Here is a 17,799-nt window from a genome sequence, read left to right on the forward strand (position 1 = left end):
TGCAGACGGCCACGCTGTGTAAGTTCGGCGCGTATATTATGCTCCAAACGGAAAGTGCTCCGTGATGAAGATAAGCCAGAGACCGCTGCGATGGTGAATTTTGACCAGAAAGGAGCTGAAGAGAAAAGGCGACCGTTGAAGGAGAAATCGTTCAGATCATTGCGGCGGCGGGGTCGGCGACGAACTTTTTTGCGGCCAGAAGCTCCAGCTCCGGCCCCTCAAACGTTCCGACCAATCAACATCCAGAATTTCATCCAACATTGGAGATATTGGTGTGATAGTTTGCTGATACTGTAAATGTGCAGTAGATATAGACAGGGGTATATTGAACGATTAATAAATAGATATACAACATAAACAAGATGATACTATTCTACAGATGCGGAAGCATTTCAAGCGTTTATTTGGCGAGGAAGGCCTGGAACGCCTTGTGCTCAATCACCACGTTTCCAACAGCCCTCAGTCTCTTTCGTCCTTCTTTCTGCTTCTCCAGCAGTTTCCGGCGCCGACTGACATCACTAGCATGGAGCTTGGCCAAGACATCTTTTCGGTAGGGTTTGACCGTCTCTCGGGCGATAATCTTTTTACCAACAGCCGCCTGGATCACGACCTCGAACAGTTGTCGATCGACATGCTCCTTGAATTTGGTCACCCATTGTCGTCCGAGCCTTTCCACTTGACTCAAGTGGACGAGGCGAGCAACAGCATCGACAGGCGCCTTATTAACCAAGAGTTGCAGCTTGACGATGTTCCCTGTTTGCCAAGCGGACTCCTCATAATCCAGGCTTGCGTAGCCTTTGGTGGATCCCTTGAGCTTGCCGAAGAAGTCATCGACCAGTTGAGCAAGAGGCAGCTCATACTTAAGAATAACCTGCGTCGCTGTGAAATACTCTAAACTCTTCTGCTCGCCTCGGTTTGCCTCACAAAGTTCGATGACCTTGCCAAGGTATTCCTCGGGGAAGGTCAGTGTAGCCAGGACGTAGGGCTCTTGGATCTCAGCCACCTTAGAGCGCAATTCTTCGTCTTCCGGAAATTTGGCAGGGCTGGTAATGATCTCTTCTTTTCCGTCCTTCCAAATGATCTTGACAGGTACTGATGGAGGTGTGATGATGATGCTAGCACCGTGCTCCTGACGCAAGCGATCCTCAAACACAGAACAGTGCAGTGTGCCAAGAAATCCCAGTCTGAAGCCGGCGCCAAGAGCCTCTGACGACTCCTTCTGCACGGTGATACTCCTGTCGTTAAGTACGAGCTGGTTGATACTGTCTTCCAGGTGCTCAAAATGGTCTGCATCCACCGGGTAAGCCGCCACAAAAACCATCGACTTGGGCTCCTCAAAGCCCGGAAGCGGTTCAACGGCTTTCTCAAACCCGACCCTTGTAAATGTGTCACCAATCTTCGCTTCTTTGCTTCGTTTCATACCAGGGTTGAAGTAGATGTATCCAACTTGGCCTGCACGGAGCACGCTCTGTGGTGTTTCGTTTGGATACATGATTCCAACCTCGCCAACATAGTACTTGAGACCCGTCGCAAACGACACGACCTGCTGGCCCGCTCGAATTTCACCGTCGAAGATGCGGACCAGACAGATTACGCCTTTGTAGGAATCGTACCAGGAGTCGACGAGTAACATTCGCAGGGGCTTCTGGCAATCGCCGATGGGGCTGTTAAGAGTCAGTAACGGAAGCAGCTTATGAAGATAGACAGGGAAATAGCCATACGCTGGGATCTTCTCAATAACTGTCGGAAGTAACTTTTCAACATTGAGGCCAGTCTTGGCTGAAACCATCACTGCGTTCTCGGTGTCGAGCTCGAAGGAATTCTTCATCTGCTCAAGAGCTCGCTCTGGTTCAGCCGAGGGCAAATCTACCTTGTTGATGACTGGAATCAATTCCAAGCCCTGCGCGAAAGCGAGGTAGAAGTTCGCAACGGTCTGTGCCTGGATTCCTTGACTGGCGTCGACCAGGAGCAATGCTCCTCCGCAACTGGCATAACTGCGCGATACCTCTGCACGGAAGTCCACGTGGCCCGGAGTATCAACCAGGTGCAATAAATAGTCTTCACCATTGTGATTGTATATCATCGAGCAGGTTTGCGCCTTCACGGTGATGCCACGTTCCCGCTCCACGTCGAGCTTGTCCAACACTTGTTTGTTCGAGCCGGGCTCAATCGTCCCTGTGAGTTCGAGCAGGCGGTCGGAAAGTGTGCTTTTGCCATGGTCGACATGGGCGACGATGCAAAAGTTTCGGTATCGCTCGATTGGAATCGCTGCTATTCTGTTCTCGAGGTTGGATACCGGCTTTGTAGCGGTTGATCTCGATCCGGCGCGAGAAGCGGAGCTGGTGAAAAATCGGGGAGCGTTAGCAAGGACGAATGGCGCCCTGATAAGGCTTGCAGCTGTGCCTTTCGGTGCAGCGCTCAGCCATCTGGCTAACTGCAGGCATCCTCGCATCTGGAGTACTGCAATGGCATGGGAATAGGATGCCTTTTGAGATGAGGATTCGAGTTGTCCACTGCCGATTCCGGAAAAAAAAGTGCGGCACCGATTCACTTGCTGCGGAGAAAAAGTGCAGAGTCCCGGGCGGTGGAACACACGGATTGCTGCGGTGACTATCGAGGTAAACAAAAGCTGCCCTTATTTTTGACCAAGTCAAGAGACCCCACGAACGAGCAAATATCCCATCTACAACCTCGAGTTTGATCAAAATACACTGAAAATGTCCGCAACGAAAGATAAATCCAAGGTGCACAAGCTCTCCATCAAAGGTGAGACACGAATTCGGCGTTTGTTGATTGATTCTTGAAGCTCACCCATTTATGACAGGCTCGGCGAAGCTCGTGGCAGAATTCGTGAGTCAATTCCATCGATCTGGATGGAGGACGCTGGTTGACAAGATTTTAGTTTGAATACTCGATAAACTCCATCCTGTATGTTGATGTGCACTAGAGGATGGGTGCAACTCATACTCATCCCTTTGGCTCCTAGGTTTCAACGAGGGGTATATCCACCAGAAGACTTTACAACGTCAGTTTACGCCAGCCCACGATAGCGGTAGATAATTAACTCTAACGCGGATACAGTGTTAAGAAATATGGTCTCAATATGCTCGGTTGGTCCATTACCTCGCTACCCGCCAACTCTCGCTGATCGAGTCCAGTTACCGCCGACGACCAGGTCAAAGCCTACATCAAGAAGATTATGTCGCAGTTGAACAAGTGGATGCTTGGAGGCAAGATATCGAAACTTGTTGTGGTGATCACAGATAAGGAGACTGGGGAGCACGTCGAAAGATGGCAGTTTGATGTAAGGCAGCCCCCTGAATGGATGCGCGCAGAGGCTCATCAGAATTCGATTATTATCAGGTCCAAATATTCGGAAAGCATACCAAGAGCCAAACTTCTCGAAAATCTGCTGATAAGGAGAATGCCACTCCGGGGTATGCCTGCCTTTTCCTCCCACGTCCAACACCCACGATACTAATGAAACCTGTCTGTGCAACAGAGACCCGGAGATGCAAGATTCGACGGCGGTTGAGAAGACGGAGAAAGAAATCCAGGAAGAGATACAGGCTATCTTCCGCCAAATTACAGCCTCTGTCACTTTCCTCCCAGTCCTCGACGGAGACTGCACATTCAACGTCCTCGTGTACGCTGACGCAGACTCGGAGGTGCCCGTCGAATGGGGCGACAGCGATGCCAAAGAGATCAAGAATGCCGAGAAAGTGCAGCTGCGAAGCTTCAGTACGAATAACCACAGAGTGGAGACCCTGGTCAGCTATCGCCTGGCCGAATGACCGCTTATTGTCCAGATTTGGGTAAATGGTTCTTGCAGGATGGCGTTCAGGAAATGGAGTTACACAGCTGGATTACCTACACTTTGTGATGGCTTTCAATCTCTTTTAATGCAAAGGCGATGTGGAATGTCCTTTGGAAGACTGTAGTGAATACACATACCCGTTGGCCGCGCCTTAATAAAATCTTGCAGCTCATAGTAGAAGCTACAGGAGGAAGCTGCCAGGTGCCCCTACGGCTTCGCAAAGCCAGATCGAACTTATCACTAGAACACCTATCACTGCACATCCAACGGGCAAACTAGTAGAATCTATCCTTGCTACTCGGCCTGATCTTTCTTTTTCAATCTAACGATTCTTCCGCGGCACCCTAATCCAATCCCAATCGCTATCTCTTCATAAGAAACGTTGGGAGGAGGTAGCAGAGAAGAAGAAGCTTACAAACGCAAAAAGGTCACAAAAGCAGGTAAAACGGCTTCATTTATCTATGCCAAAGATGGCAAGGATCATCTAGATGCTAAGGAAGCAAAGCAAGTTGAAGATATCTGGCAGCAAATCGGCATGGAACTGATCTCCAGGGTCCAGTTGACGCAGTAGAAAGATCACGCGTTTCTCTCCCCAGCTATAACTTGGAGAATTTCCTGTCGATCCGGATTCTAACTTGATAGATGATCCAGTTGAATCCGCGTCGATATTTGGTTTGGTTACGTTGGTGGTTGAAATCTACTGGAGCTATCACGGAGCTCATCTTGGTCACTGTGACTGACCTCCTCGCTATTCCCAATCTGTCAAATGTAAGATCAGCGTCTACCCACAGCTTAGAATTATGACGTGCAGTTGGTTCCTGGTCAATCTGAATTATGCAGTCCACTATGGTATTGCATTCGTGTCAATCTGGTCTAAAGTCTTTGATGATCGGTTGACTTGAAGGCTACTAAAGCAAATACCCTGCAGGACGACGAAGTGATAGCCCCACGCAGCATCTACCGCAGTGATCGCCTCTGCGGGTTGAGGACGCCAACAACAGGCAACTCATCACGAGGAAACGAAATCAAACCTAAGAAGTTCTCTTGGGCTATGGGAACGATGAAGTGTGAAGCTCCTGTTCTTGAACTGGCTTGATGAAACGACCCAGTGTACATCCGCCCCTATCTCAGACTTCGCGACAAGACATACATCGTGCCGGGATCCTCATCAGAAATGAGGCATCTGCCGCTAATCAGGCTGTCAAAACCCAATGCCGATGGTTTCATGATGAAATCCTTGCAAAATGACAGTGATGGCTGCCTGTCAGTGGTGAATCCTGATAGGGCTAAGATTGACATTCTCTGTGGGCCATGTTCTTTGTCTGTCCGTCTTGATATTGTTCTTGCCTCCCGCCTTGATATTGTTCATCTCGATCTCATCACAAACAGGTCTCTGCCATTCTGGTCATTCTCTTTCAGCTTGTCAATATGGACAAAGTCATGATCAACGCTTTTGTGAATCGGGGCCCACCGCGATGTCATCTAAATATTGTTACATCTCTCCCTGGCCATTCCATATATTGTTTGTTTCGGGTGTTGCCTCCGAGTGTTCAGACGGACCGTCACCGCAGGTTAGATAGCCAGCTGCTATACTTCGGCCTCGATCCTGACTTCTACAATGCTCAATCTCCATATCTAGACACCCTTGGACCTGGTGTTCGTCTTCGTCTTCTGAGCCCATTGGCATCTTCAAGCAGCTCTATCGGCTGATACACATACAAGACTTTGGCACTTGATCGCTGGATCGATCACAGTAAAACATGAACTCGACATTTGATCCTTGGACGCAGAACATCACTCTGACTCAGTCCGACGGGACGACGGTCATCTCATCTCTAGCACTAGCGGACGACTACCTGCACTACATGATTCGTCTCAGCATCAACTATGGCGCCCAGCTCGGCGCATGTGCCGTGCTCCTCCTAGTCCTCTTGCTGCTGACAAGACCAGAAAAGCGCGTCTCATCCGTTTTCGTTCTGAACGTCGCTGCGCTACTTGCCAACATTATACGTCTGGGCTGCCAGCTCAGCTATTTCTCCACCGGATTTGCTAGGATGTATGCGTTGCTGGCTGGCGACTTTTCCAGAGTGTCACGCGGTGCTTATGCCGGCCAAGTCATGGCGTCTGTGTTTTTCACCATAGTCCTTATTTGCGTGGAGGCCTCCTTGGTGCTTCAGGTGCAGGTTGTCTGCTCCAATCTCCGCCGTCAGTATCGGATCCTGCTCCTTGGTGCCTCGACGCTTGCTGCCCTTGTTCCGATCGGGGTTCGCTTGACTTACTCGGTGCTGAACTGCATGGTGATCATGCACGCAGGAACCATGGACCACCTGGATTGGCTAGAGAGTGCCACTAACATCGTGACAACCGTCAGCATCTGCTTTTTCTGCGCCGTCTTCGTCGTCAAGCTTGGCCTCGCCATCAAAATGCGAAAGAGGTTGGGTGTGAAGCAATTCGGTCCGATGAGAGTCATTTTTATCATGGGTTGCCAAACCATGACCATCCCAGGTAAGGCCCGGAGAGGATCCATTATTCAATGAAAAAAGATCATACTGACCAAGCTCCATCAAGCCATTTTCGCCATTTGCCAGTACTTCAGCAAAATCCCGGAATTCTCGCATAACGTCCTAACCCTCGTCATCATCTCACTCCCTCTTTCCTCCATTTGGGCTGGATTCGCTCTTGACCAGGCAAACTCCACCGCGCGCTCTAGCGAGTCTCGTCACCATCTGTGGAACATACTCTCCTCTGACGGCGCCACGAGAGACAAGCCCAGCCAATGTGTCAGCTCCCCCATGACTTCGCCGAACACCACATGTTACTCAGAGCAGTCAACCAGTAAACCCCAGCAGGATCCGGAGAACGAGTTCGGCATTTCGGTGGCTCATGACATCTCCATCCACAGCTTCCGAAAGGACGCCCACGGGCATCTTTGAGCAGTCATTACATTTGAGGAATGAATAAGCGGTTGATTTATCTGGAGTTGTCTTGCCAGGTGGCTTTCCTCACTTTCAGTTGATACAGGCCATATGCTGCAACGCCAGTTGTGTCATCATAATCCTAATACCTTCCTTTTTGTTTCTTTTCCTTTCTTTGCTGTACTTTCCCATCGATGCTACGTGGGCTATCACTTCATCGTTCTGCGGGGGGGTTGCTTTAGTAGCTTCAAGTCAAATGATCTTCAAGGGCTTCAAACCGGATTGGCAGGCATTTACAATACCATAGTGGACTGCATATTTGAGATGGACCAGGAATGGCTCAACTAACATAAGGTAGACATTAACACGAGCTTCGTAATAGCTCCAAGGAGGCAAGACAGAGGGACTGGGGAATTTCCTCCCTTTGGAGCTTTCTCGTGTCACTGTCATAGTACACTCAGATGACGCCGTTGAACACACATTCAACCGAAGATTAGCCTTTTCCGCCATCATCATGAGGACTTCACCTAATGGGACAGTGAGATGACTGCGCGTGCAGAATGGAATAAATAGCGCGTCCAAGGGGCTCCTAGACGCTCTCAAGACACTTAAGATTTAGAGATATCTATACAAATTCTAACTCCACAGTTGACCGCAAGGATGCCTTACACTGAGATGCAAGATAGATATGCAAATCTAGATTGAATCCCATGCCATATTCTAACATCACAGCCGCCATCTAGGCCTGCAATGGTTAAGGATGGCTTAGATATCTACGTGGATAATGAATTAGCTTTGGAGAAGTATGTAGTAGCAGAGGCCTTGCAAGCGACCCCTTCACACACAGTGAAGTGTCAGAAGTGGAATTCCCTGGAAGAATTAAGAATGATCTGAATTTTGAATATGTCTAATTTGTCATTTACTGTCGAGGTTTACTAGTAGATTCTACTATATTTTAGACATGCTATGATACTGTCGAATCCGTGGAGTTTGAACATATATTTTGGTGGCTTGGTAAGGTGCGCGGGCGTAAATGACTACTAATCTCGATAATCCAAAGCAAAAAGCAATTCATACCAACTAGCTAGCCATTCTGTTGCTTGTATTTGATTATGAAAGAGGCAGCGGAATCATGATAGCGTAAGATGTTTATTAAGGTATGTAACGTTAAGAGACGAATCTATTTCTTTACAAACCAAACTGGTTTCTTCCATGGAGAAAGCTGATTCGAATCAACTTTCCCGGCCAAGTTTGGACAACGATTCCGTCAGGAATTCATTAGCATTCATCAAATCCGTACTGCCATAGACGACTCTTCGTCTAGCTCCACCCATAGCTCCTGCTCCAGCACGAATGCCGGCCCCTGCACCGTCGCCAGGCTGTCCGCTGGTTTGGCGCACCCAGTCCTGCAAATTGCCGTATTCGTCCATGCTACCTCCGCCGACGGTGAATACGATTGCTTCGTTGAATGCCTGGCGACGTTGACCAAAAGTCGCGCTGGTCCCTCGTTCCCCACCTCCAAGAGCTCCTGGGGCTTGTGGATTGCGAGCTGCAGATGCCGGGGGTATAGCTCCACGCGCGTTTGCGCTCCTCGGGTCGAAATAGAGATAATTCTCTGTTTTTGCAATTGCTGAACTGGAGGCTGAGGACGGATCCATGATGGACTCGGTGATCTTGGTCAGCGTGAGGTCTTTGTTGGCAGGGAGGAAATTCTTGACGCCGGAAATGAGCGAATCGAAATTAGCACCCAATGCTCCGGAAGCTATGCGGTCAGTGAGGCGGTTGGAAAGCGATGAGAATCCACGGAACAGATCCGAAGACTGCTGCTGCGGTGCGGCAGTCGTCATCATGGTCATCCGGGTGAGCTCTCGAACCTGGCGTACGTAGGTCAGTGGGCTGATATCCTCAACTCCTGCGCGCGTGAGAGCCTCTTCAAATTGGCTCAGGTCTGCGCGGGATAAGTCGGTTTCTGTGCTTAGGAACCAAATAAGGAACAACCGGAGCTTGTCGGTCGGGTTGCTGCCTTTCGCAGGGTCATTAATCAATTCCATGATCTGGGTTTTTGATTGTTTCGTAATGTTCTCCTCCAGCTCGAAGAAATTATCCAGCTGACGGTCTTTGATCCCCTTGAGCAGTGCAGTTGCTATATTCATGTGCATGTCCAGAACGGCTTTGCGTTCCCGCAGCTCAGGAAGTAGGGTAATCGCAGCTTTGAGGTGCTGCGCAGAAGCGCTGGTGTCATTCTGCAAGTCCTCAATAGAAGAAGCCCCGGTCTTCTTCGTGATCTCATTTGCGTCTTCTTTATAGCGCGTCAATTCAGCGTCGATATCTTCTGCCACCTGAGGAAAAGGTGCTCCAGCGTTACGCTTCCAGAAGAAATCATTGCTGCCTAAATCGTACACTTTCTTTGTCACGCCCTTGGCAGGGTTTGTCTCGTCAATCGGAGTTTCGACAGTTATCCGGTTGAGCCGCATTTGAAGCACGTCTTGTACTAATGATTGGTAGGTCCATGAATGCGACAGCATGGGTACCAAATCCACATTACGGTCAACGATAATCAAGACAGGTCGTGAAGAAGGTACTCCTGCGGCGGTTTTCTTGTTGCTGGAGAACAAGTTGTCTTTCGAATTCAGAATATGATCACGTAGTTTACGGTCGAGTTTTGTGGCGATCAGCTCTGCCGCGCCGCCTTTCGGACAACGAATGATTGGAATCGCACCTGTTTATCCCAGGAATAATCAACAACTGACCCTCGAGCACGGAGAGGGTTGAAACATACCCATAGTGACACTGACACTGAACAGCCCGCTAACGATCTTGTCAACGATGCCGTCCAGTTCTTCATCACTCGTTTTGGCGCTGTTAATCTTCCAATATGCGTCGTTGCCTAGTCCCAAGCTGAAGAGGTCCGGTTCGGCTACGATAAAATTCAAGTATTGGTCATAGACTTGAGCAACATGCTCTGCGGTACCCGTGGACGCGATTTGAGACGCGAAGTCTTCAAGAAGTGGCCGAGGTATGGATGAGAGAAAGTTCACATAGGCAGGAGAATAGAGTCCACGGGACAGATCATTCGTAATTGCTTGGATATTTGCAGGTGTCGGTTCGACGAGGTATACGACGGGGACATCAGGGATGGGATATCTGGTAGAGTTGAGATTCCTTGAAGACGAAACCGATTAGCTGCAATTCTATGCTCCTTGCACCACAAGGACCCTACAGATGAATAGTGACGCCCCAAGCTCTAAGGTCGTTTACACGAAGTACGCTGCTGATGACATCCCGGCCCATGTTGTCGAACACTAAGACCTTCCAAATGGGATCGCCATCTTCATTGAGAATAGGCGTGGAGATGAGACCTTGAGCTGATATATCGTGAGGGGCATCATCCGTGGCGTGGGGCTCGTGGTTCAAATTGAGGATCTTCTGAATAGACGCTATGAGGCCAGTTAGCGACTTGCTATACTCATTGAATGATTTTCAACGCATCGAGAAACCTACCGACCTGACGGTCTCGCAGAGACATTGCGTGAGACCCCATGGTATGTTCACTTGCGCATGCACTGTTTCAAACAAATCAAGCAATTAAACTCGAACCATGACACGCCCACCTGTATTGCGAGGAACGAAGAAGATCAAGTCGCAGAGATGATGAAAATAAATTCCTTATTGCATTCACCCTGAACTCTCAGGGGAATCCAAGAATAACCACCGACCGTACTATGATGTTATCGCGGTATCTCTCCACCTGGCATCCTGAGATGCTCCCAATTGATGGCGCTGACATAATCCCGGGCTAGGTTGTTTCTCCCTTAGCTCAACACAAACAGAGCAAACTATGTGGTCGAATTGGGGGAAACCGTGGCTGGTACAATCACATGACCACAGCTAGGCTCGAACAGGAGTAGCAGAAAAATCACCCTAATATTACCAGGACCGCCCGTGAGCCGCCCGGCTTTTCAGTTCTACCTCATCACCACGACCAACAACAACCCATCCCTATTCTCTCAACCATCCCCGTAAAGCGAATTACTATGCTACTGAACTGCTATTCAGAGTGGTTCTTTGTATGAGAACCTCTTTCTTTTATCTTTAAGACAAGCTTAGAGGAAAGAAAAGTCCACAAGGACTTAGCAGTTCGACCTGACTGGTCGCGTCTGCCCGACAGAAAAAGGTGGGCAAGGCAGGTCAAAGTGACAAAGGCGCATAATAAGGAAACAAAACACAAGGCTGGGGATTAAGGAACAAAGGAAGTGGGAGCAGTGAATTCCAGGAACAAAAGGAACAGACCACAGCCTCTACCTTAATACTGGCCGGTGTATTCGAAACAAGGAAGTCTTGACCAATTTGTGTGGTACCTAAGGTGCTTCTAAAAGGCGCAAGACGGTCACAAGATCTGAACGTGACTTGCAGGACACACCTTTAGGAACTGCAGACACAGACCTTTACCAGCCTTTGGCCGCTACAGTATCCCTACCAGCAAGTCCAGGTCATTTTAAGGTACCTAAGGTAGGCATCTCCGAAGCGGGTGGATAATCACTGCCACACTGGTCGGCCAAACCGTACGGAGTGCACCAAAGAAACTTGCTTGACAACTCCTCGGTTCCTTCAAGGGTCGCTCCTGCGGCCGCCCTCTGCAAGGCGGGGATCTTTTGATTTTCTCCTGGCTTGACCGCTTTCATTCTGGACGTATCAAGTTCTACAAACCGTTCTTTCACACCTCAATCAGCTGCACTGCCGTTCGCTCGAGCAGCCAACCAATTAAATCCCTCGCTGCTCCTTCAAGTGCTCCACCTGGCTCCTGCCAACTCCGACCCGAGAAAAGCGGCAACTGAACTTTACTATATTGGGTATCCCTGGCACGTGGGTACATGTGACTTTATAAGATTACCCGTTTAGTACAATAACAACTACAACCTGCGATCAAAGTCAACGGCTGTTATAACGGGCAAATTAAGCCCAGAATGGATCGTCCCTCGTCACAGGGCATGATGCCTGGCTTGCATCGCAGCTCAGTAACTCCTGGCTCAGTTCAGCCCGAATATTGGAACGATCTGGATTCGTTATATCCCGGTCCCGATCCTCCACACCAACATCCACATCAACATCCACACCCGACCCAACAGCAGCTGCATCAGTCGCACCAGCAACAACAACATCGGCAACAAGAACAACAGCCGCAGCAACAAACTCAGTCAATGGGGATCAGCTGGGACCATCCGATCTTCAGTCAACAGCATCAGCAAAGGACACAAGTACCGTCGCATCAGGAGCATGATCATGGCATCTATTCATCGTCAACTCCGCAGTCGTGGCAACAGAATTCACTACAACAACACCATCACCATCATCATCATCAACAACAACAACAGATACTCTCGCCAGCTCCACAAGGTCTTGGGGTGCCCACTCAGTATCATCAGGTTCATCGGTATCCTCCAGGCCAGGTGACGTTCGATTCACGGCCCCTCCCTGCAACGGACAACCCTCCATATCAATCTTACTCATTCCCTCAGAACTTTTATTCTTCTCAGCACATGTCGCTTCCAGATGCCTTTCCTCAATCAAATTCACCGCAGGCCTCTCGATCGCAGACTTCCCAGCAAAATCATTACCAGTCTGTCGCACATCAAACGCCTATTGCATCATACTCGCTTCCTGCCGGATACTCCGAAGGGAACTCGGTAAGAGTACAAAAGACTCAATCATCTTAAGGACGTTTCACTGACATACAGTAGATGAATTTCATCACCAATTATACTGAGCCAGCTACGAACGTTACTGACGACCCCACCATCAATCCTCAGATTCTTAATCCCGCACAGCAGTCTTCTTCTAATCAAACTCCTTCTCTTCAAAACCCTTTTCTGTACGTGAATTCAGCTGACTATGGCCGGCCCGATGATGGGAAGTAAGTTGTAACCCCTCATAAATTCTTCAAGTAAAGGCATCAACTTACAGTCCGTGCTAGGCTGTTTAACTTTTTCGAGAACGACTTGCAAGTGCCATCTGTTATGGGTCAGAGTACAAGTAATAGTCGAGCTATTCCTGGTCAAAATGCTTTTGAAGGAACTTTCCGAGTCAACGGTATGTGGTCCGCGGCGTTTCCCTCTCCGTCTGCCTTCATGGTAGCCTTATTGTACTAAATAGCTAATATCAACAATATTCAGGTCAAAACTCCGTAGACTCAACCTCGCAGATAAAACCAACTGAACCGCCGAAGAAGAAAGCTCGCACGAAGACAGTGTCAAAGAAATCAACAACTCTTGCGAAGAAGTCTTCGGCATCGGAAAGCGAGACTTCTGATGACTCCGACCTAGAAATTCAATTTCCCGAAGAGCCATCCCCCATACCGGCGACGCGACCCAGTGAACCGGAGGCTGCTGTGGAATACGATACTCTTCAAGCCATCTGGTCGCCACGCAATCGCAGACCCAACGCTGATAAGGTCAAAAATGCTTTAGTTGCATTTAAAGACGTTGTCAAACGTGTGAGGGATGCGTGGAAAGAAAGCAGTCAAGCGATGAAGATGGCAGAGAACAAAGATGAGAACGACAGAGCAGCCCAGCTCAAGAAGGATGTTGTCCTGCAACGTCGCCTGATGGATGTGGTTGTCAGTACCACTCTTGAAAAAGGCCACCCGGCTATCGTTGAGAAGTATGTCCTTTATCTTTTCCTTTTCTTATTCTTCAGGCATTTCGTCGTTATGGCCTTAGAAGTCAGAAACGAATCGAGAAATCTCTCCCCCGTAATCTATTTAGCGTCGATGGTCAGGAAGCCTTCTTAGAAGATGATTGTTAGTACGAGCGATTAGTCGCTCTGTGCCCGTGGACCGGAAGGATAAAACCCCTTTCTGTGGTTCTCAACTGGGCTCTTAATATCGATCCTAAGGAAGCGCTGAAATACCAACGAACTAATCTTGCCCCGTCAGAGTTGGTTGAATCTGTCGCATGTACTTCGGATTCTTTCCAAATTTCTGGCATTATCACTTACACATTTCCTGGTTCTGAATGGCTAACATGGAGGTTCAGGTTGGGAGAACATCCAATGGCCCTCGCTGCCATGTATTCCTTTCTTCTAGATCGACATCAAGCGTCCGATGTGGATGGGGCTTTCACGGTTAATATACTCAAGGTACATCCCCCTTTTTTATTTAAGCATCCGGTTTGACATAGGACTAAGAGCGTCTGATTTATAGTTACTCGCACGCTTTGGCAGCGTTGACGAGGAGGTACTCCAAAAAACCAATATTGCCAAACTTCTACCCCGTTTCGTGAAGAAGGGGGGTCCCACTGTCAAGGAGCTCTCCCAGAAGATCCTAGAGAATGCTGCTGCTTCCACGAAAAGAAAACAGGAGGCGACCAAACCCGCAGCTAAAGAGGGGTTGGCGACCAAGAGCTCTGTCTCTGAAGCAACACCTGCAAATAATTCCCGTCCCGAAATCACTGGTTCGAAGAGGCCTCGGGAGGGAGAAACCAATGGCCAGGCTGCTTCGAAGCGGATGGTTGTAACATCCAATACCAAGCCTAGTGCAAAGGCGGGCAATACTACCACTAATGGCTCTGTCAAGCGCCCACAAGAGACAGCTCAGGAGAACAAAGCTGCTGCAGCTGTGTCGCGTCCGAAGGCAAACATTATCGCTCCCAAGCCTACAAGCCTCTTTGGCAGCTTGATTTCTGCTTCCAAACGACCAGGCACCTCGAATGCGGAGCGTGCTGCCGCCGCAGCTGCCGCAGCAAAAACAAGGTAAGCAGAATGCGAAGCTCATGTATGTGGGCCTTCAGAAATGATGCTAACAATGATCAGCCCTCCGGCCGAAAAGAAAGAAACTCAAGCGCCACCTCCTAGACCTACTTTCTCCTTTGGTGATATTATGGCAGATCTTAATAAGCAAAAGGACCCTGAATCAGTTGAGCCTGCTGAGGATCGACCCCCTGAATCCGAAGAAGAACGCCAGAGGCGACTTCGCAAGGAGGCTCGAAGGAAATTGCGCGTTACGTGGAAACCTGACGAGTCTCTTACGGAAGTCCGTCTCTTCACCCACGATCCTGACGAGGAGCTAGGACCGGGTGATCGATCACAGGGAGAAATTGGTGACATCAAAGGAGAGGGTAGTGCCCTTAAACTGCACAGAGATCTTGAAGACTTGGAAGATGACGATGATGGCGTCATTCGCGAAGAGAATTTGATGGACTATACAGAGCCTTCGGGTAAGCCGGTATTGACGCAAGGTATGGGATGTTTGCTAACGGAATCTAGAAATTGACAAAGGCGACATGACATCTGAGGATCGCTCCAGGAACTTTATCAAACGAGGCGGCACGCAAGAGCCTTCTAGTCCCGAGAAGCAAGCCCAGGATCATCGGGAAGCAACTACGCTCATGGTTTTCTACACGTCTCCCGCGGATATTCCTCCCTCGCCAAAGGAGCCCCCCCAGACTGACGCTGATAAACCTGCGACTGAAGTGACTTCCTTCGGAGAATTGCCGGATCACATCAAGGTAACATATCCAATTCTTCCTCGTCGACAACTTTATGTACAGGCTTCTGATATTCATGTTTCTAGGTTCGACAAGAGCGATATTATGCAGCGGTCAACCCAAAGCCGGTCCCTGTTGCGGCTGCGCCGCCTATTGCTCAAACCAACCAGTTCGACATCTCGAACTTGCTCAAAATCATCCAGAATGCATCGCAGCAACAGTCTACTCCGCCGCCGCCGCCGCCGCTTCAGCCTGCGTCACAGGCGCCCATGTCTGACCTGGAGCGGACCATCAGCATGTTCCGCCAGCAGCAGCCTCAAGTTCCACAAATTCCCCAGTTCCCAGCCGTTTCTCAGGCACCAGCGACGCAGGGCCTCGATTTCCAGAAAATATTGGCTTTGATGAGTGCACAAAAACAGATGCCGCCTGCGCCTATTGTACCCCAAGTCCCACCATCGCAACCGGCGATGGCGCCGAATCTCGCTGCGATAATCTCACAGTTTGCCAATCAAAATCAGCAGGCTGGTTCATCTCAACCTTCTGGCCAACACTACGAAGATCCGGAGCGCAAGCGTATGCGTGAGACGGATGGATCCGAAGAATCCGGTGATGATAGATTTGGCTACGCCAAGCGAAGCAAGTTTGGAGCACCAAACAAGAAGCACGTAAGTATCCCGCCGAGACCTGATTTGCAGCGAACATATCGCTGACTCTGTAATAGCCAAAGGCTGGATTAGTCCCTTGCCGATACTGGCGCGAGGGAAAGTGTCTGAAGGGCGACAACTGCACCTTCCGCCATGATCCTCTGATTTGATTCCGTTCCTTTGCTACTCTCTTTTTATGATACCCTCCGGAAAGATCTACATCATACGGCGCAGGGCCTTAATTATTGCATCAGTTTAACGCATCGTTCTGATGTCTTTTTTACTTTACTATGGTTGCACATTGACAAAATGGATGTGAATCCTCTGACAAACCCACAGCGTTCGTTCTGCGGTGGTTTTTCTTTTTTTTTTTTTTTCCCACCTTCGCATTTGTCAGGTCAGCGTCATGTTTCTCATCTGAGCATCGCACATAAGGTCATGATATGGTCATGAGATGGAGTTCTGTGATGCTTTTTGGATTCCTTTTGCGACCGGTTCTACGGCACCACCTCATATCTCTGGGCGGGTCTTTTTTCAATTGTTCCATAAACACGCAGACGTGTACTGTACGATAGATTATTCACTCAATTTCCAAACTTATTTTCATATTAAAATTTGCATACTGAATATAGAAGGTAAAAGTGCCTTGTCCGATGGTCCGCTTTGATAATTAGTGCTAACTGAGCCCTCCATGAGAGGGTTGGGCTTTCATAAAATCGAGTAAAGTCGGGATCTTGTTGATGACAAGGGATCATGCGATGTCTCTCGTGTGCGCCGCATCAATGATTCTTCAAAACATCTCCAAAATTAGCATCCGCTTATCGATAGCCTTGTCAACCACACTTTCACACGTCTTGGCCAAAGCGATGGAAAGGCCTCCAAGCGTCCAGATATCAGCCTGCAATCACTTAATAGTTGTTTGCTGTCATGCGATATACGTTGGCGGACCTACAAAGGGCCTCTGCGAGGACGAATGGTGAGATGTGTAGCTTGGCTATTCCAAGCGATTGGGAATCCCATAATCTCATGTCCAACTATATACTACACTCTAGAGCCTACACTTCGCGTGCTAACCATATCCACTACGTATAGGTTGATTGAATCTTTCCAAAGGGGCGAAACGCCCACATTCACTGCTCATGTTCAAGCTGGTCTTCGAGCATTGGCGGACGATCCGTATGGACTGCTGGTGTTTTCCGGGTAAGCCTTCCCCTTTGTTAGAGTACTAGTAGCCCACACTGGCGGACTTGTAGTAGCTGATTCTTTACAGAGGCCCAACAAAGAAAGACAGAACAGACTTAGCGGAAGGCACCTCATATCATGTGAGACTATCTCGTTCTTCCCAGCGCAGAAGCCAGACATCAGTTGACAGCCTCCGGACAGAATTTGGCCAAAGACAATGATTACTTCTCTTACTCTTCTAGGATCCATCCTGACCGAGTTATAGCCGAAACCAACGCTACAGACTCTTATCAGAATGTGCTTTTCGCTCTGTTCAGATTCAGATCGTACGTCGGAGCGTATCCGACAAAGATCACTGCTGTTACGCACGAGTTCAAGCGCCAGCGGTTCATGGAGTGTCATTTTCAGGCTCTTGGGTTGAGGCCATCCTTCAGTGAGAGGGAGGGTCAAGCTTCCTGTTCCGGAGCTGTCGTTGGGATCAATCCTCCGGAAGAAGTAACGCCCCTGGCGTCATTGATATCAGGTGAAGAGAAGAGTGGGATTGGTCTGTGGAGACGGGATCCGTATGGTGTCGGTGAGGAGCTGGCTGCGAAGAGGGTTAAACGAGGATGGAAGCCTGGCATGGAAGACGAACTGTTTGTTGGCATGGAGTTGGAGGCCGTCGTTGAGGAGCTGCTTCGTTGGAAAGGGGGAGTGAACGGTGATGAGTTGTTTCCGAAGCTGGATCAGCTGCCGTGGTATTGAACGTCATCTGTAGAGAG

The 17,799-nt window shown here is 49.2% G+C and overlaps 5 protein-coding genes across 5 annotated transcripts; 3 read left to right on the forward strand and 2 right to left on the reverse strand.

The window, feature by feature from the left end:
• Window positions 1–400: 400 nt before the first annotated feature.
• Window positions 401–2,452, reverse strand: ALT_1376 (GTPase GUF1; the record flags this gene model as incomplete). The annotated part of the gene is made up of 1 exon (XM_089599150.1): window positions 401–2,452. One exon carries the CDS (start codon window positions 2,450–2,452, stop codon window positions 401–403), a length of 2,052 nt encoding a protein of 683 aa, XP_089456296.1.
• Window positions 2,453–2,717: 265 nt separating this feature from the next.
• Window positions 2,718–3,794, forward strand: ALT_1377 (spindle checkpoint protein MAD2; the record flags this gene model as incomplete). The annotated part of the gene is made up of 8 exons (XM_033564319.2): window positions 2,718–2,766; window positions 2,825–2,850; window positions 2,903–2,928; window positions 2,987–3,025; window positions 3,082–3,110; window positions 3,159–3,304; window positions 3,364–3,437; window positions 3,503–3,794. 8 exons carry the CDS (start codon window positions 2,718–2,720, stop codon window positions 3,792–3,794), a joined length of 681 nt encoding a protein of 226 aa, XP_033420210.2.
• Window positions 3,795–5,577: 1,783 nt separating this feature from the next.
• On the forward strand, window positions 5,578–6,750 carry preB (alpha-factor pheromone receptor STE2; the record flags this gene model as incomplete). The annotated part of the gene is made up of 2 exons (XM_033564318.2): window positions 5,578–6,322; window positions 6,386–6,750. The coding sequence occupies 2 exons, from the start codon at window positions 5,578–5,580 to the stop codon at window positions 6,748–6,750; spliced, it is 1,110 nt and encodes a 369-aa protein (XP_033420209.2).
• Window positions 6,751–7,964: 1,214 nt separating this feature from the next.
• sly1 (syntaxin-binding protein) lies at window positions 7,965–10,273 on the reverse strand (the record flags this gene model as incomplete). Its single annotated transcript, XM_033564317.1, has 4 exons — window positions 7,965–9,451; window positions 9,512–9,894; window positions 9,953–10,169; window positions 10,234–10,273. The coding sequence occupies 4 exons, from the start codon at window positions 10,271–10,273 to the stop codon at window positions 7,965–7,967; spliced, it is 2,127 nt and encodes a 708-aa protein (XP_033420208.1).
• Window positions 10,274–11,696: 1,423 nt separating this feature from the next.
• ALT_1380 (uncharacterized protein) lies at window positions 11,697–17,782 on the forward strand (the record flags this gene model as incomplete). The annotated part of the gene is made up of 10 exons (XM_089599151.1): window positions 11,697–12,416; window positions 12,471–12,643; window positions 12,704–12,819; window positions 12,903–13,389; window positions 13,764–13,866; window positions 13,931–14,478; window positions 14,539–14,942; window positions 14,992–15,233; window positions 15,299–15,877; window positions 17,333–17,782. The coding sequence occupies 10 exons, from the start codon at window positions 11,697–11,699 to the stop codon at window positions 17,780–17,782; spliced, it is 3,822 nt and encodes a 1,273-aa protein (XP_089456297.1).
• Between the last annotated feature and the right edge of the window lie 17 nt (window positions 17,783–17,799).

The sequence above is a fragment of the Aspergillus lentulus genome (assembly GCF_001445615.1).
Source record: "Aspergillus lentulus DNA, contig: Alt04, strain: IFM 54703, whole genome shotgun sequence".
NCBI classification, from domain to species: Eukaryota; Fungi; Ascomycota; class Eurotiomycetes; order Eurotiales; family Aspergillaceae; genus Aspergillus; species Aspergillus lentulus.